Raw genomic sequence first — 18,354 nt, 5'->3', positions numbered from 1 at the left:
GTCCTCCTGAATAATTTCACATGAAATGACTTTCTCGGGGGGGGGGAGAGATCTGTTTGCTTCCCAGCTACAGCATTTAATACTAATAATACAGGGTTGCCATATTTCAAAAAGTGAAAATCTGGACGGGAAAGTTGCTCAGCTTTCTTTTTTTTGGGGGGGGGGCAAAGTTGCTGTTAGTTTTTGTTAGCTGAAATATGCAATGCTGTTGAGAATCACAAGAATGGTTCCAAACCATTGTCAAAATTCTCCTCTATATATATTGACATTACCTATTCCCTGGATTTCCTCTGAATAGTCAAATATTTGCTGAATGGTCTTTGAATATTCAGTATTAGTATTCTACAGCCAATGAAACTGATTTCCATCTTTGATATTTCAATTCTGCATTTGATAATTGATACATTAGTATTTACTGATTTCATAGCAAACATAACATACTATTTAGTATTTGGCAATATTTGCTGAATGTCATGTAATGGTCCTTAGGATTTGATAGAAGTATTTAGGATTTAATAGAAGACATGCAATTACATTTATTTAGTATCTGACAACTGGCAACTTATGAGACTTTATTGTTGACACCTTCCAATGTCAAAATCATCAAGAGATATCAACAAGAGTATAGCACTCAATTTCTGAGGTAACATTTTAAATCTCAGATATGAAATTTGAATGGCGAGAAGTCACATGGAGACAAATTTCACCCACCCGCAATAAATGGTGGTTTGCTCAAGTTAATAGTCATAGCTACAAGTCTCAAACTACCAAAATGCTATGGATCATGACAGAAGTAAACTATCCTGTATAACAAAAATTCCCAAACTCCACCACCCCATGGGACACTTGAAAATTGTTGAGGGTCTTGGTGGATCATTTGGGGGGGGGGGTTCTACCTGTTGCATCAATTGTGATGCACTGTGCTAGATGCTGTGTGATCTTTAATTGTATTTTATTTCTTTTTTTATTTCTTGCATTGCATTGCATTCTATAACAGTTTGAATTCCATAGAATTAAAATTGTAATGTTCTTCACAGGCATGCTGTGGAGCACCTGAATAAAGCTTGCAGATCACTGATGGTCTAGTGGCTCACAGTTTGGAAAGCCCTGCTGTGTACACTTAATTGAGTGTATTTTCCATTGAATTAAATGGGGAGTGTCTGTGAGTAGACATGTATAGGACTGCACCGTTCAAGCCTTTGGAGGCTGACTGACCTCAATTTCTTCAGCAAGCTCTAATATGATGATTAACTGGTGTGGGTCTGCTGTCAAGACTGCTGACAATGACAGTGGAGAGGAGCCATAATTTCATAGAAGAGCTTCTGCTTTGCATTCAAGCTCCTAGATTCAATTCCAAGCATTTCTGGGAATGCCACAAACCCTGGAAAGTTGATGCCAGTCTCTGCAGACAATATTGAGCTAGATGGATCAGTGTTCTGACTCAGGGTAAGGCAGCGTCCTATGTTCCTAATTGCTCATACAGTGGTACCTTGGGTTAAGTACTTAATTCGTTCCGGAGGTCCGTTCTTAACCTGAAACTGTTCTTAACCTGAAGCACCACTTTAGTTATGGGGCCTCCCGCTACCGCTACGCCGCCACTGCGCGATGTCTGTTCTCATCCTGAAGCAAAGTTCTTAACCCAACTTAATATTTCTGCGTTAGCGGAGTCTGTAACCTGAAGCGTATGTAACCTGAAGCGTCTGTAACCCGAGGTACCACTGTATTAAACTATGATGACCTTCATTCTACCTCAGGAACAGTGTAAAGATAAAGGGACCCCTGACCATTAGGTCCAGTCACAGACGACTCTGGGGTTGCGGTGCTCATCTCGCTCTATAGGCCGAGGGAGCTGGCGTACAGCTTCCGGGTCATGTGGCCAGCATGACTAAGCCACTTCTGGTGAACCAGAGCAGTGCACGGAAACGCTGTTTACCTTGTTTTTTGTTTTTCTTGTTTTGTTTACTTGTTTTCTATGTTTGCTTACTGAAAATTAAAAAAAAGAAAATTAAAAAAAAGAAAGAAACGCTGTTTACCTTCCCGCCAGAGCGGTACCTATTTATCTACTTGCACTTGACGTGCTTTCGAACTGCTAGGTGGGCAAGAGCTGGGACTGAACAACGGGAGCCCACCCTGTTGCAGGGATTCAAATCACCGACCTTCTGATCAGCAAGCCCTAGGCTCTGTGGTTTATTTTATTTTTTTAAATGATATTTATTAAATTTTCCAATAAAAAGAACACATCAATAAAAGGTTAAACATGAAAACATAGAAAAGAAATACACAATTCAAAGATACATACATAATCCAAAAAAAGAAAAAAGAACAAAAAACAAAAGACAAAAAAGAAAAGAAAGAAAACAGTTAAAAACAATTACAGATAGGTAGCCGTGTTGGTCTGCCATAGTCAAAATAAAAAAAATCCTTCCAGTAGCACCTTTAAGACCAACTAAGTTAGTTCTTGGTATGAGCTTTCGTGTGCAAGCACACTTCTTCAGATACTTCTTCAGATGTGTATCTGAAGAAGTGTGCTTGCACACGAAAGCTCATACCAAGAACTAACTTAGTTGGTCTTAAAGGTGCTACTGGAAGGATTTTTTTTAGTTAAAAACAATATCACCTTTTCATCTCCATTTTTCAGTTTACTTATTTTCCGGACCTCCTCGTACCTCCCTCTTTTGTATTCCAGTTCAAATTGTCTGTCCAGCAATTTCTTTCCCTCTTTTTTAATCCCAATCTTTAATCTTAATATACTATAATATTAAAATTTTACCTCTTAAAAACCAAATTTCCATTTCCTTAAACTTTTTTAATCCTAATCCTTAATCTTAATCTATCTATAACTTTAAATCCTGTACAGCTGGAAGCCTCTTGTTTTCAATCCAACATCACTCTAACATTCTTTAATTTTGCAATGTTTCTGCAGATAGTCTTTGAATTTCTTCCAATCTTCCTCCACCGACTCTTCTCCCTGGTCGCGGATTCTGCCAGTCATTTCCACCAGTTCCATATAGTCCATCAGTTTCATCTGCCATTCCTCCAGTGTGGGAAGCTCTTGTGTCTTCCAATACTTTGCAATAAGTATTCTTGCTGCTGTTGTTGCATACATAAATAAAGTTCTATCCTTTTTTAACACCATTTGGCCGACTATGCCCAGGAGACCACAGCACCACCTGCATCCCTGGAAAGTTGATGCCAGTTTCTGCAGACAATACTGAGCTAGATGGATCAGTGTTCTGACTCAGGGTAAGGCAGCTCCCTATGTTCCTAATTGCTCGTATATTCCAAAATCTCAGGTGAGATCCTGCCTCACTGGAACATGGAAGTATTAAACTATGATGACCTTTATTCCATCTCAAGAACAGTGTATCTGTGCATTAAAAAAAAAAATCAACCTGCTTCTGAGTTGTTCTGGGCTGTCTCTGCTTTGATTTGTGTTTCTGGTTCCAGGATGTTCTTACAAAGCAAAGCTCCTTGTTCTCCCCATTCACTATAATGGGGGATCTAAAAATGCCTATCACAAGAACATCCTTGTGGAATTCCCACCAATGCACATAGGCTCTGTGAAAGGGCATGTAGGAATTTCTCGACAGAGTCGTCCGTGAAGAAAGGGGTCCCTGGAATATCTGAATTAGAGAAGAAGGTGTTTTTAAATTTAATGTAAACTTGGCTGTCCCTCCAATAAAATGGGAAGCCTTGGGTGACAGTGGCTATACCAGGGCTATCAATCTTTGCTTAGCTCAACCAAGGACCTTTTCAGCAACACAGCACAGCCACTCAAATAAAACCTCAAAAGAAGCTGCAAATAGGGACGGACAGGTGTGTTATTTTTGGTTTCTCCCAATTCCTCCTTTTCCCAGTCTTCAGTTCTCCACATTTCCACATCAGTTTGTGTTTGGTTTTGTTTTGTTAAAGTCCTCATGAAAATTCATCAGCACTTTAGTGCAAATTTCTTATAATATGCTCATTTTCATGCAATTTTGCCCAATATACACCATTTTGCAAAGCAACTTCCTCTACTAGAATACATTTTGAATGCTGTTTTCTATAATGCTTTCCCTCTATATGTGTACTTCAACCAAGTATATATTTGTACACATTACTTGGTTGGAGATCTGCATTGCAAAATTTGGAGAAATGTGAATTTTCGAAGGATGCTTGTGTTTCGATTCACATATTGTACCGGAAAGAGCACCTTAGCGAAGCTTGTCTTTAAAAGTGAACTGAATCAAATTTATCCCCCACTGCTAGCTGCAAGGACACAGAAAGGTTTGACTCATTGGGGTTTTCACTGTTCTGTTCTGCTCTGCTCTGCTCTGTTAGATGTAGCTTAGAAATTTCGTTCTAATCTCTCGTGAATTTTTTTCTTTGCTTTTTTGGTACTCTTTGCAAATAGGAGCTTTGTTTAGGTAAAATAAGAACCAAACAGAACTAGACGTTCCGGAAGAGCTGGGATTTGCTAAGGAAGCATGAGGGACCGATCTGCCCAGATCTCATTAGGAGTCAAGAGGAGGCTTTGATACATATATTGATTTGACACCTTGCTGAGTTTTAGCCTTTAAGGGAATTAGGTACCCACAGCTTCCTGGATTTCAAAGGGAAATCTTCATCCCTAGTTTCAAGTAATTTAGAAGGCTGTTCTGCTTCCATGTGCCCTGTATGACCTTCAGGCATCCTTCAGATTCCACCTAGTTTGTGTCAATGTCACTTTCCACTGGGTCAGTGTTGGTGCTGACCTTTAAAGCCCTAAACAGCTTCACTCCTGTATACCTAAAGGTGTGTCTCCACCCCCATCATTCAGCCCAGACACTGAGATCAAGCACTGAGGGCCTTCTGGTGGTTCCCTCACTGTGAGAAGTGAAGCTATAGGGAACCAGGCAGAGGGCCTTCTCAGTGGTGGTGCCCACCCTGCGGAATGCCCTCCCATCAGAAGTCAAGGAAATAAACAACTATTTGACTTTTAGAAGACATCTGAAGGCAGCCCTGTTTAGGGAAGTTTTTAATGATTGATATTTTATCACTTTATTATTAATAATACTAATATTCTGTTGGGAGGTACCCAGAGTGGCTGGGGAAAGCCAACCAGATAGGCAGGGTATAAATAAATAAATTACTACTACTACTACTACCGTATTTTTTACACACACACACCGTGTGTAACACGGCCCCTATTTGGGGGGACTTAAAATAAAGAAATACCCCATATGCAATATCCATGTATAATTGGACAACCCCCAATTTTAAACCTGAAAAAATAGGGGGAAAATATAGTCTTATACATGGAAAAATAGGGTAATTGGTTGGGCGTTGGCCAAAATCCCAATAAACCCAGTGGGAAAGAACATTGCTGTGAACTGCATTAAATGGTATCACTTATTATTCCCCCACCACTCCCAGGCTCCGGTAATTGCCCCTCTTCCAAAAAAAAGGGGGGGCATCAAGGTAACCAAATCCATTTCAGTACCAAGCATAAGCCTCAAATCAGACTGGGTCTAAATTATCCACTTCCTCCAGGTGTGCTGGGCCCAGGGGTTAACCCGAGCTACACAGTCCAGGTCTGGTCCCGAATCCAAGGATTCCGCCAGAAGTCAGCCCAACAGGGCCATGGCAGGAAATCAGGCTACGTCAGGCACAGGGTCTCAGGCAGGTCCCAACAAGCAGCAATGTTGCTCCTGCAACCTGGGGTGGGGTCTGGTAGCCTTTTATCTTTGTCGGGGTAACGGCTGGTCCTGATCCCCGGTGACTCACCTCCCTGTCCAAAGGTGAGCACTCCTCCTGCAAGTACTCAGGTCTCTCCTTCTCTCAGACCTTAGTCTCTGCAGCTCGGGAGACGTTGGTGGGTTACTAGACCCAGGGGCCGCCTCAGCCTCTCCTGACCCAACTGGTAGTGGAGCAGCTGTACGTGATCGCCCAGCAGAGGGCAACGAGGTAATCCCCGCATCTGGAGCCAGGGCAGGCTCAGGCCCCTGACTTGGCCCAGCTGGTGTTTGTTGCAGGGGAACCTGTGCAGACTGGGGCTCTTCAGAATCAGGCCCCGGACTCGGTTCAGATGCCGCCTGAGGCAGAGGATCCAGTGTGGACTGAGACTCCTCTGGTTCCGAGTCCGAGCCCGAGTCCCAGGCCATCACACCAGGCATGCCTGAAGCTGGAACCTTCTCCCCAGCTGGTGCCCACAGTATGGCTTTTCAGGCAACAGGTGAAGGGTTTTTTGGTCTCCCAGGTGCATTTAGATCTTAACAGTATGGCGTGCCGCCCACTCCCAGCAGTGGCCATCTGAATAAGCTTCTACAGCACAGAAGGGCTGAATAGTGAATCCTGATTAAGAGTTTATTCATATATCCTGTTCATTTGCATGATGATTACACTGTTACCACACATAACAGTCTGGCCATTTTAACTCATTGAAGCAGAAGAAGGCCTGAAGCTGTTAAACAGACTATTGGTTGGTTGGTTGGTTGGTTGGTTGGTTGGTGTTGTTTTTAATCAATTTTATTAAATGTTTCAACCTAATATACAATAAGATTCAAACTAAACTAAAAAGAATAATGAAAAACCATATACCAAACAGAAAAAACTAAAGAGAAAAAGAAAGGAAGGTACATGAATAATAATCCTCATATGATCCTCATAAAACACAAAATTATAAATATATCTATGTAGCCCTCAGTCACAGTTTTATCTTAGAGGGTTGAATTCTCCCACCTCCCTGTACATATCTTCATTTATTACCAATATATGTAAAGATACACATCTAGTTAATACTACTAACCACCAAAAATCAAAGATCACACGAGAAACCCAATCCAAAAGAAAAATGAAAAAGAGAAGGAAGAGAGAGAAAGAAGAACTATTGGTTGGTTGGTTGAAGTTGTTGTTTGTGAAGTACCGCACCATGAACACTAATTTTTTTATCAAAATACATAACATTCAAAGGAGGTGGGGCCCCAGTTTATGAGAAGAAGAGTTTGGATTTGATATCCCGCTTTATCGCTACCCGAAGGAGTCTCAAAGTGGCTAACGTTCTCCTTTCCCTTCCTCCCCCACAACAAACACTCTGTGAGGTGAGTGGGGCTGAGAGACTTCGAAGAAGTGTGACTGGCCCAAGCAGCTGCATGTGGAGGAGCGGAGATGCGAACCTGGTTCACCAGATTATGAGTCTACTGCTCTTAACCACTACACCACACTGGCTCTCATTACACACATTACCAACAGTTTCAAATAATAATAAAGCCAACACAACAAACAGGATGATTCAATATTTCAAGAGAATAATCTAGACGTAATAGAGAACAAATACAGAACAAAATAAAAAACAACAGGCCAAAATAAATAAAATAAAAATAAAAAACTAAGTCACATGACAGGTTCTAATCTTACTGCACTCCAAAGGACCATAGCACTGTGGCTTGTATACCATCCAGAGGGGCTGTCTGTAAAAGGGAAACATTGAAGACTGGCAATGATAGTCTTCTCCATCCCCTCTTCTCCATCCCCCCAGCTGTTCTAGGTGCTAATACTGGTCTTACTGCACTCCAAGGGGGTGGGGTGGGAGGTCACAGTAGCTTGGTTTAGGATTGGTGACCTAAGCCAGGTGCCGAACCGAAGTGTATTAGGCGTTCCTATCACTTGCTCTGAGATGGTGCTAAAAATATAATAATAATAATGAAAAGGGCATTGTTGAAAGAGAATTGCTAAGCATATGAGCTGTTTGATATTTGTTTTGCTCTGGGGGGTACGGTCCGCAATTATCCTCTGATTCTTTTAAAATGAATTTATGGTAACTAGATTAAAATGCAGGCAATATCCAATATTGCAAATGAAAGGTGTTTATTACAGTACAGAACATTGCCGTTTGTTTATTTATTTATGCAGCTAAATATCCATAATGATCCGAAATAGCAATATAAGCATTTGAAATAAGTTTTTTTGGGGGGGCACTTTGCATGCCTCCCTTCTTCAAAACGAAAAAAAAACCCCTCTTTATTTTATATTTAAAATTACCAATAGCGTTTAATAGTCGTAAAAGTTAAGACACGTTATTTATGAAACCCATTAATCCTTGGTGCTAGTTGAAATTCACATCGTTGGGGAGTTATCAATAATTAAAAGGGAAGATGTCATTAAAGTCTGCTGGAGAGGACACGGCAGTCACCTGGGATGTAAACTTTATCTTCAGAATTACAGAACATGATTAATGGGGAGGGGAAAGTATTATCTCCGTTTGAGGCCCCTGACCTTCAGAGAAGCCCAGAATATTCTTCTGCCTGCAGACAGCTAGGGCAGTGGGGTGGGAAGTCTCAGATGCGGAGTGAATATTCTACATTACCCAGCAGGAAAAGAACATCTTCAAACCTGAATTTTCACATAACAAGTTTTTTTCTCTTTTGAGCCAGTTTTTTGGGGGCTTCCAATGATATCAGCCTACCCCACTCCCCCTTCCAGCAATATGTTTGCAAAATATAGCCAGATAGAATGATGTTCCCTCTCCTACCCTACACATGTGCTGTTCTGGGAATTCTCCTAACCTCTCAAAGCTGATTTATGGGGGCAGGGGAAGGACAGAACAGAAGTTGGACTCATCACACAACTTTTAAGTTGAATCCAGCCCGCTGAAACTAGGGAATTTTGCTAAAATGCCCCCAAACCTGTTTTGTTCTGATTCCTCTCCAGTCTCCCATGTGATTCAGGTAGTGAAGTAGTTATTGATGTATTGCAACATCAAAAACTTCCGATTGGGCAAGTGCCTTTCATCCAGAAGGAGGGAAATCTACATCGGGTGAGTGTGTGTGTGTGCTCACTACAGAGAAGTCCCTGTTCTTGGTCCATACAAAATAGCTCTATCTTAACTTTCAGTCAACAGGAGCCCTTTGCTGTACGCAATGAATTATGCATTTATGTAGCACACAATTACAAAATTAGTAAACCTACATCAATCTACAGTTTGCTGTACTGTAACCTCTGGTGGTTCTATGTATTGGAACTTAATTTTCTCTCCAGATGCTACATAGCTAGCATGAACGAGACTAAAAGTGAAATCAGAGATTTGTGGTGATAACTGGAGTCTTGGGAATTCTGGAACGCCTGGTAAAATATTTTTTTAATACCTGCAATATATTTGGATATGCGTATGTGGTACAAAGCTTCCCTCTTCAAAGACCTTCCACACATTAGAAGTACAACTCAGAAAGCTGACACTCCCTAGAAAACCATATCAAAAGCAAACAACGATAAATAAATCATCCGCCCATCAAAGAGGCTCTAAGTAGAGCTTTGAATCCAGAAAAGGATGGAGGGAGGAAATGAGAAATATCATTTTGGGCCTTCTCACACAAGGCTTTTGGTGATTTCCACCCCAAAATCAGTTTATATTGAGAATGCAAAACATACATTAGCCAAAATGCTCATATGAATTTAAAATGTGTCTTTCACACATAAACAACCCCACATTCAAATAATTAGTGAGAGAAGCACTCCAAGCAACTGAAACCATGTGAATCCCATTTTTGGCCCAAAAATTACAATCCAGCCACTGTGATTGGAATGCCTTGGCGAAATATTTCACTGTTATTAAAACCTTCTGCAACTTCCAACTGCAGCTTACTGCAGCCAAACAGAAGCTGCACTTTGGTTTCTGAATGTTTGCTTATGTCCCAGCTGGACTCTGATCAGTCTGATAGTGCGTCTTACCTTATCCCGAATCCCTTGCCTCACATTTTCCCTTTCAGCCTCCATCTTGGCATATTTAGCTTTCCTCTCTTCTTCCTGCTGCCGAAGAGCTTCCTGTCGTTCTTCCTCCTTCTTGGCAGCATCTGGATCCTTCTCTTCTTCTCCTCCCAGCATCTTCCCCATATCTTTGGTAGCCCCTAAGGAAAGAGTGCGATGAAAAGGCAATGTGAGGAGCAACCGAGACACTAAGAAGAACCTTTGTGGGTGAGTACAATGTTGCCCTTGTGCATGAGGAGCTGAATCCAGTTACTTTATTTTTAAAAAGGAGTCCCATTACAAAGAAGGAGCTTGGATTCAGAGAAGCCTTTTGAAAACAGAAGGAGACAGAATAAGGTAAATGTTGCTGATTTCCCCCACATGGACCCTCTTGCCAATCAACAGGTAACTTTATTTCCAACGCATGACAGTTTTGCACATGCTCATTTCTAAATCTGTTCTACCTCTCATCCACATCAATCTGTGATTTATTTATTTTAAAAATGCATTGCATATGTTTTGTTCAGCATTTCTGTATACTTTTTATGCATTTTTAGTGCCTTTTACCCTAAAATGCACATTTTATATGCATTTTGCTGTCTTCTAAAGCAGGGATGTCCAACAGGTCACTCGCGATCTACTGGTAGATCCCTGTGAGGTTTTGGTAGATCATGGGTCGATCGCTGGCTACCTTTCCTCAGTGTCATTGAAACTGACTCCTGTCCCACCCTCTCGCCCAGCCCTCCATTGTTTTCTGATCAGTGGAAGGGAAAACTGAGCTTTCTCTTTGTGGCTGTTTTCATTCAAAGCGTTATTACTGTGAGTGACTTTTTCCCTTTGACCCTTGCCTTTAACCCCCCCCCCCAAAAAAATTGAATTTTCCTCCTAAGAAAGTATTTGTATAAAACGGGGCTTTCCTCCTCCGTAAAAAAAGGCTCAACAACTCCGACCTGAACCCGTCCCAAAAATGGGACTTTACTCCTCCCTAAAAAAAACTCAACAACTTTGACCTGAACCCAAAAAAACCTGGGGTAGATCATTGCCAGATTTTAATACTGAAAGTAGATCGCAGTCTCTTGGGAGTTGGCCACCCCTGTTCTAAAGCATTGAAAAATTCAGAGAAGGGTGAAAACTGAATGAGAGCTGCTTTCCAAGCTGAGCATTGGTCAGGGAAGTGCAAATCAGGTCAGTTTGCTTAACAATCTGAACCAAGTAAAATCTTCAAGCATCCTCATTGGCCCCTCCCAAGTTATTCTGGCATGTCTTCCGTGTCCTCCAGAGTGGATATTCAGTGGGTACAGGAAGGAAGGAGAAACCACCCCTTTCCAAAAGTGGACATCTGCTCACACAACTCTAAATCCAATTCATGCTGATGTTACTGTGGCTTCAGGAGTAAACCTGGAGGAAACATCTTGCCGTACATCTTCAGGGAAAGAAAAAGCTAAGGAGTAAACCCTACACAAATCTCTTTTACCCTTTTACAAGGCCACCACATATGAAATAACATTCCCTCTACCTCTTTGCATCTCCAGCACTTAACTGATTCAGTCTTATACATCTTAGTAAGCCTACTTGGAGTTAAATACCATCTGTAAATCATTTTCAAGTAGTTCTCCTCCAAAGAATAACATGCTGTGAACTTCAAGTCACTTTTCTAGAGTTTTTCCCAGAGGTTAAAATCTATATTGTGACCTATTTCTATTGCCCAGTTTGTCATTGAGGCTTTAACAAGCTTGTCCTTTGTTTCCCACTCTAATAACAAATTATACAATTTAGACAAAAAAATTTCTTTGTTTTGTAAAAGTTCTTTTTTGAATTGTGGGCTTTGATCCAGAAAATCATTTTTTTCCTATCTAATTTAAACATTTCATGTAACTGATGGTATTGTAACCAATCTGGAACATGGCTCCTTACATTTTCCACTGATCTCAGTTTGAGTCCCCCCACTCCACCCTGTAATGTACAGCAATTCCCTGTAGGTTGCCCACTGTCTATCCATATTAACTCTCTTAATAGAAATAGCCTTCTTCCCTTCCAGAAGATTTTTATATTTCTCCCAAACTCTATACAGATTCTTCCTAAGAATACAGTTCATAAAACTTTTATAAATTTTCACCTTCCAATACCAAAGACATGCATGCCAGCCAAATTTTAAGTCATGACCTTCTAAGTCCAGGATGTCTGCATTATCCAATGTAATCCATTCTGTTAACCAACACAAACAGGCTGCCTCATAATACATTTGCAGGCTGACAGGGCAAAGCCTCCTCTTTCTTTTATGTCTATCATAATTTTATGTTTGATTCTTGGCTTTCCCCCCCTGCGAGATAAATTTAGAAATATCCTTCTTCCATTCTTTGATGCAGCCTAAATTATTTACAACTGGACTTGATTGGAATAAAAACAGCATCCTGAGCAATAGATTCATTATAATAGCTGAGATTCTGCCAAGCAGGGAGAGCTTCATTTTCTCCCAAATCTCTAACTCTTTCTTGATCTCTTTCCACAGTTTAACATATAAGTTCAGATTTCTTACTGTCAGCCAGATTCTCAAATATCTAACTTTTTTACATATTTGCAAACCAGACATTTTTTCTAACACATTTTTTGACTTATCATTCATGTTTTTCACCAACATATTTTTTAAATCTGAATTTATTTTAAACCCTGACATGTTTCCTCATATGATAGACAACAGTCCATGCAGAATGGCCACTTAAAGTCCATATATATATATACATACACATTTACATATAATATGCATCTGTCCATACATATGGTCAAGGACAAGTAAATCCTATTTCTTCCCATTCCCAAAGAAAGAGAATAAACGGGGGGGGGGTGTTGTGTACTGCCTGATCAATGTGCATAGACTCCAAATGATGCTGTCAACTGTGCACAATCTGGTGGCATAAACAGAGTATTTCACCCTTCGCTAGGTCACTAAGCATATGGTTCCCTTGAAGAATATTCCCTTGAAGAGATATTATGTACATTTACCACTATGTGAAATTCTCACATTCTCCAGTATCACTTGGAGATTAAGCACATTGACCATTCAGTATGAAAAATCCTGCTTAAGATGTTCATTTGTGCATGTTCCCCATAATGTACAAAATAGCTGGTATGGGGGGGGGGTTATTGGGTTGTTGCTTTTATTTTGATTATGTATTTTGTGGTTTTATATTTTGATTTTATTTTGTGAAGTGCCCTGAGACCACCGGGTATAGGGCAGTATATAAATTCAATTAATAATAATAATAATAATAATTTGTGCACATTCTCTATTCAGCCCAACACACACATATTGCAGCTCCTGTTCAGTTTGATGTCTGTACTAGATATTTACCCAGATTTCAAACTAGAACATTTTATTTCCTCTGGACTCAGAAGTTATTATGGATTCTGTCTACATACCCTCCTAAGCTTGAATTCTCTCTCAGCCTCTCATGATGACTTGCGTGCTGGTTTAACATGCATGCATCACTTGGTCTCTCTGGTAGATTACAGTGCATTTGATGACTGGCAGCTAGAAAAGGAAACTAGGCTCACATTGTGAGAAGTGATGTGAAGTGATATATGAGTTTTATCTGGGGTGTTAGATCTGTGGTCTCTCTCTCTCACACACACACACGCAGAGGCAATTCATCCCCTGATGTTGACGAATCTCCTATCCACTGGCATCACCCTTCATCTCTGCTCAGACAGTCATGAACTGATTGTACCCAACTAATATCAACTGGGTCCATTCTCAGTGGAAGAGAGACAGCTCACAGACCGATAATTGCACTCTGTAGAATTTAATATGACAGAGGCACGATACATTTGGAGTGAACAGAAAGGCTGCAAAGTGGAAAATCCTCAGTAGTTTTGTTCATTTTTCAATCAAAGCATTTTCTTTGGAAATGGTGGCTATGGAAGGTGGCTGACCCTCCAGTCATTGGTGGCGTCCAACTCCCATCAGCCTCAGCTGGTATTGTTGATGGAAAGCACCGCTGGGAGCTGACATCCAGCAAAATCCGGAGGACTATGGGCGAGATACCCTAGCTGTAATAAATGAGAATTCTTAAAGAGTTTTCATTCTGTAGAAGTTGAAGAACTCTTGAAAGAGGATGTGGACAGAGAAGATGTCCAAAGCCCTGGTTCACCCATGAAACCTGTAGGGTGGCCTAGGCCAAGTCTATGATAAAGAGCATGGAAACAGCATTGGGCTGAGTAGGGAGACCATATTTGGAGAAGGGGGCAGATGCCTCCAGGAGCAGTGTGGGAAAACTTGCCTTTGAGATGGTGGTGGTGATGGTGCTTCTGTTCTTAAGATGCCTGGAGGTTCTGAACTCAGTTGCGCTTTTGATATAAAAATAAGTTTCTTTCATAGGGAGCTGTGTCTGTTTTGGTGATGCCCAGGGAACACCTCTAAGTTACTGTTACAACACAGCCTCTCAGGTTTTATGGGAGATTTTAAACTGGGGGTTTCCTACCTTCCCAGTGAGGTCTGCCAGGCACCATCATTAGCATCCTCGCACTGTCAGGTAAAAAACTTATCTTCTCCCAGGTATTTGACAGAAAAGGATATTGACAAGCTGGAACAGGCGCAGAGGAAGACGAAGAAGTTGATAAAAGCTCTGGAATCCAAGTATTGTGAGGAACGGTTGAAGGAGCTGAATATGTTTAACCTGGAGAAGAGACTGAGAGGTCACATGATAGCCACCTTCAAATATCTGAAGGGCTGTCACATGGAAGATAGGGCAAGCTTATTTTCTGCTGCTCTGGAGAGTAGGACCTACACAAATGGATTCAAATTACAAGAAAGGAGATTCCAGCTAAACATTAGGAAGAACTTTCTGATGGTAAGTACTGTTCTACAGTGGAATGGATCATGGAAAAGTGGTAGTCTCTCCTTCATGAGAGGTTTTTAAACAGAGGTTGGGTGGTCTTCTGTCACAGATTCTTTACCTGTAATTCCTGCATTGCAGAAAGTTGGACTAGATCGCCCTTGGTGCATCTCCTAACTTTACAATTCTATGATTTTATTGTTTGTTGGTGGCATGTTTACACTGCTATTCAGTTGGGTATGTTTTATAGGTTTCTCCCATGGATTTTATCACTTTTTCTGATTTTATAGAATTATTTATTATTATTATTATTATTATTATTATTCCCCGCCCACCTGGCTGGGTTTCCCCAGCCACTCTGGGCAGCTTCCAACAGAATATTAAAAACACGCTAAAACATCAAACATTAAAAACTTCCCTAAACAGATGCCGTCAGATGTCTTCTAAAAGTCAGATAGCTGTTTATTCCCTTGACATCTGATGGGAGGGCATTCCACAGGGTGGGCACTGTCGGACTTGTGTTCGACCGAACGACTCCTCCGGTCGAGCCTTCCAAATCTCCTCCGACAATGATTAACGACCTGAGCCTTTGATAAGGCTCCAAGCACGTTCCCCCATTATGCAAAGTATACAGCAGCATGCGGAAGGACAAGATAGTATAAGCTACATGGCTAGGTTTTATTTCTATTTACGCAGACAGAAAAGAAACATCTTCTCTCTGTGAAAGCAGAGAGCAACTGAAACAAACAAAGGAACAGGAAACCAGTAAACATCACATCCGTCTCCTGTCTTCAGTGAGACTTCCAACAGTCTGGAATCCCTAGAATGTAAACAGAGTCCTGTGACTCCAAGCAACTGTACAGTGGCACAAACAGAAACTAACAGGCACCACTACCGAGAAGGCCCTCTGCCTGATTGCCTGAAACCTAACATCTCTCAGTGAGGGAACCTCCAGAAGGCCTTCGGAGCTGGACCTCAGTGTCCGGGCTGAATGATGGGGGTGGAGACGCTCCTTCAGGTATACTGGGCCGAAGCCATTTAGGGCTTTAAAGGTCAGCACCAACACTTTGAATTGTGCTTGGAAATGTACTGGGAACCAATGTAGGTCTTTCAGGACTGGTGTTATACGATCTCGGCGGCCACTTCCCGTCAACAGTCTAGCATTATGCTCTGTGCATTATGAAATTTGCTTGAGGACTCCTTATGCAGTAAGCAACAGATAGATTGAAACAATAATACTAGTAGGAACAACAACTCATACATAGAACCATTGCACACGGCTAGCACTGTACTATCTGAAAATTGCTGGTGGAGGCATATCCTAAATTTAGCATTTTTATTTGCACTAGATATTTTTGAGTCGGCAAAACTACATCAGCTTTATCTTCGGTTAGTTTATCTCTGCTTAGAGCTGCCCTGACTGTAATGAGGTAAGCTGCTCAGGAAACTGAATTCAGAGATACAGTGACAGAAGAAAAGATACGGTTATTGCTTCTAAGCATTGCTTTATAGGCTATCATTATGTCACAACAACACAGCCTTAGCCTGGCTGCTTCTGCTGGCTAAGGTGAGGCTGCAAATCATTGTTGCTTCTGGATATTGAGGATATAATCCTGTACTATGAAAATCAGTGCTATTGTTGGAGCATTAATCCAGCCCTTACAAGCAATAGCTGGCCGATCCAGATTTGTGTTGTATTTTGTTTTTGTTTAAAGGAAAAATAAGTAAATTAAAAGAGGATTCCTTTGATGCATCAGATCCAGGTTTGGGGCAAGCACTCTCTTGGTGACAGAGCCCCAGCAGAGATTTAAAATCATAAAATATGCAGAAAAATAAAGTGTGGAAAAATAGGCTGCTAGACAGTTAAAATATCCCCTTCTTAGTTGCTTCCAAAGTTTCCCTCTTCCCTTAGCAAAGAAAGAGACTACACATTTGGTAAGTTTAAAATGGTTTCCTTATAAACCCTTCAAAGGCACGATTCATGTGCTTTTCCATACAGCATTAAGAAAAGGTTGCACAGGTAGTAAAACTTGGCTTAGTTTCAGTAGTGAAAGTTCCTATATTATTGGTAAAGGAACTCAAGAGATGCTTGTTAGATTCATGTGGCCTGAGCTTGGAGCAACCAGCTCGGATCTCTTACCTGACCTGCTCAGGTAGAAAGTGGTACAGCCGTAGGTTTTAGTGCCTTCTTCCCAAGGTGAGGGAGAGTGGCCTAGCTAAGCCTGGCAGGACAGCTATTCTATGACATTAACTCCTTCTTGCTTTGCTTAGACTTAAGAATGTTGGTTATATGAAGCTGGTTAGTAAAAGGCAATAAAGCTTAGGTTCCGAAGTGGTAAATATTTCTAAATTATTTGTATAGAAATACAGTGGAACCTCGGTTCCCGAATGCCTCTGTTGTCGTACGTTTTGGCTTTCGAACACCGAAAACCCAGAAGTAAATGCTTCCATTTTTGAACGTTTTTCAGAATCCGAATGTGTTCCGCTGAGTGCAAGAAGCTCTTGCAACCAATGGGAAACCGTGTCTCAGTTTTCGACCATTTTGGAAGCTGAACGGGCTTCTGGAATGGATTTCATTAGAGAACTGAGGTACCACTGTACAAAGATGGCCCATGAGGTCTGTTTTGGAGCATTCAGCTTAGATCTCGCTGGGTTCACATGGTGGAAAATGGGAAGAATAAAGGGTTCCAGGGGTGCCAACTTAAAAAAAATATGGGGGGGGGGTCAGGCAAGCCTCACCCCACTTAATCAATCACAAGACACATACACACACCATTTGAATGGCAATGTCCATCAACTTTGGGGGAGCCCAGCCCAGACCCCTCAAATGCTCTGATTTAGTAGGGACATCCAAATTTACAGAAGTTGGCCCAGCTTCTGATACCAATCCAGGCCATGCAGAAGACAGCAAAAGAGAGGGCAGGGAAGGAGGGGGCGAGCAGGCAGGTGGGCAAGGAAGGGGTCAGCGGCAGAGAGGGGTTGAGCAACAGAGATGAGGGATGGTCCAGGGTGCCCTGAATTTTTCTCACAAAATGTTGGCAGGTATGCCAGCTCCCTCAAATATGTTATGGGAGGGCGGAGGGACCTCAGCCCCTAGGAGTTGGATCCTATGTGCCCACCCTAGGTCAGATTCCAACTGCAAGGGAGGCCAAAACCTGGCTCAGCTGGGACTCATGCAACTGGGTGCCTGAACAGTACAGAGGTGAAGGTAAAGGTAAAGGACCCCTGGACAGTTAAGGTCAGTCAAAGGTGACTATGGGGTTGCGGCGCTCATCTCGCTTCCAGGCTGAGGGAGCCGGCGTTTGTCCACAGACAGCTTTCTGGGTCATGTGGCCAGCGTGACTAAACCACTTCTGGTGCAACGAGACACCATGACAGAAACCAGAACGCACAGAAACACCGTTTACCTTCCCACCACAGCAATACCTATTTATCTACTTGCACTGATGTGCTTTCAAACTGCTAGGTTGGCAGGAGCTGGGACAGAGCAACGGGAGCTCACCCCATCGTGGGGATTCGAACTGCTGAGCTTCTGATCGGCAAACCCAAGAGGCTCAGTGGTTTAGACCACAATGCAATATCCCCACACCCTTATCTTTTTTAGATGGGCTTACCACGTTCCCTAGGGACATGGATGGTGCTGTGGGTTAAACCACAGAGCCTAGGACTTGCCGATCAGAAGGTCGGCGGTTCTTTATCCCCATGACGGAGTGAGCTCCCGTTGCTCTGTCCCTGCTCCTGCCCACCTAGCAGTTCGAAAGCACGTCAAAGTGCAAGTAGATAAATAGGTATTGCTCCGGTGGGAAGGTAAACGGCATTTTCG

General features: G+C 41.9%; 1 protein-coding gene and 1 long non-coding RNA gene across 2 annotated transcripts in view; one reads left to right on the top strand and one right to left on the bottom strand.

Moving 5' to 3' along the window:
- The window catches only part of CPLX1 (complexin 1), a 158,480-nt gene that overhangs the window by 59,085 nt on the left and 81,041 nt on the right, over nt 1-18,354 (bottom strand). Inside the window, exon 3 of the mRNA XM_080987047.1 lies at nt 9,685-9,860. Within this exon, the coding sequence (XP_080843173.1) occupies nt 9,685-9,860 (176 nt within the window). The remainder of the gene's footprint in view (nt 1-9,684; nt 9,861-18,354) is intronic.
- The window catches only part of LOC308466347, an 85,269-nt gene continuing 76,781 nt past the window's right edge, over nt 9,867-18,354 (top strand). Inside the window, exon 1 of the long non-coding RNA XR_013980783.1 lies at nt 9,867-10,104. This is a non-coding gene — a long non-coding RNA (uncharacterized lncRNA). The remainder of the gene's footprint in view (nt 10,105-18,354) is intronic.

Source organism: Podarcis pityusensis (assembly GCF_964106645.2).
Source record: "Podarcis pityusensis genome assembly, chromosome: 17".
Taxonomy (NCBI): domain Eukaryota; kingdom Metazoa; phylum Chordata; class Lepidosauria; order Squamata; family Lacertidae; genus Podarcis; species Podarcis pityusensis.
The sequence above is the reverse complement of the archived record's forward strand: the minus strand, read 5'-3'. Positions and strand labels throughout refer to the sequence as shown.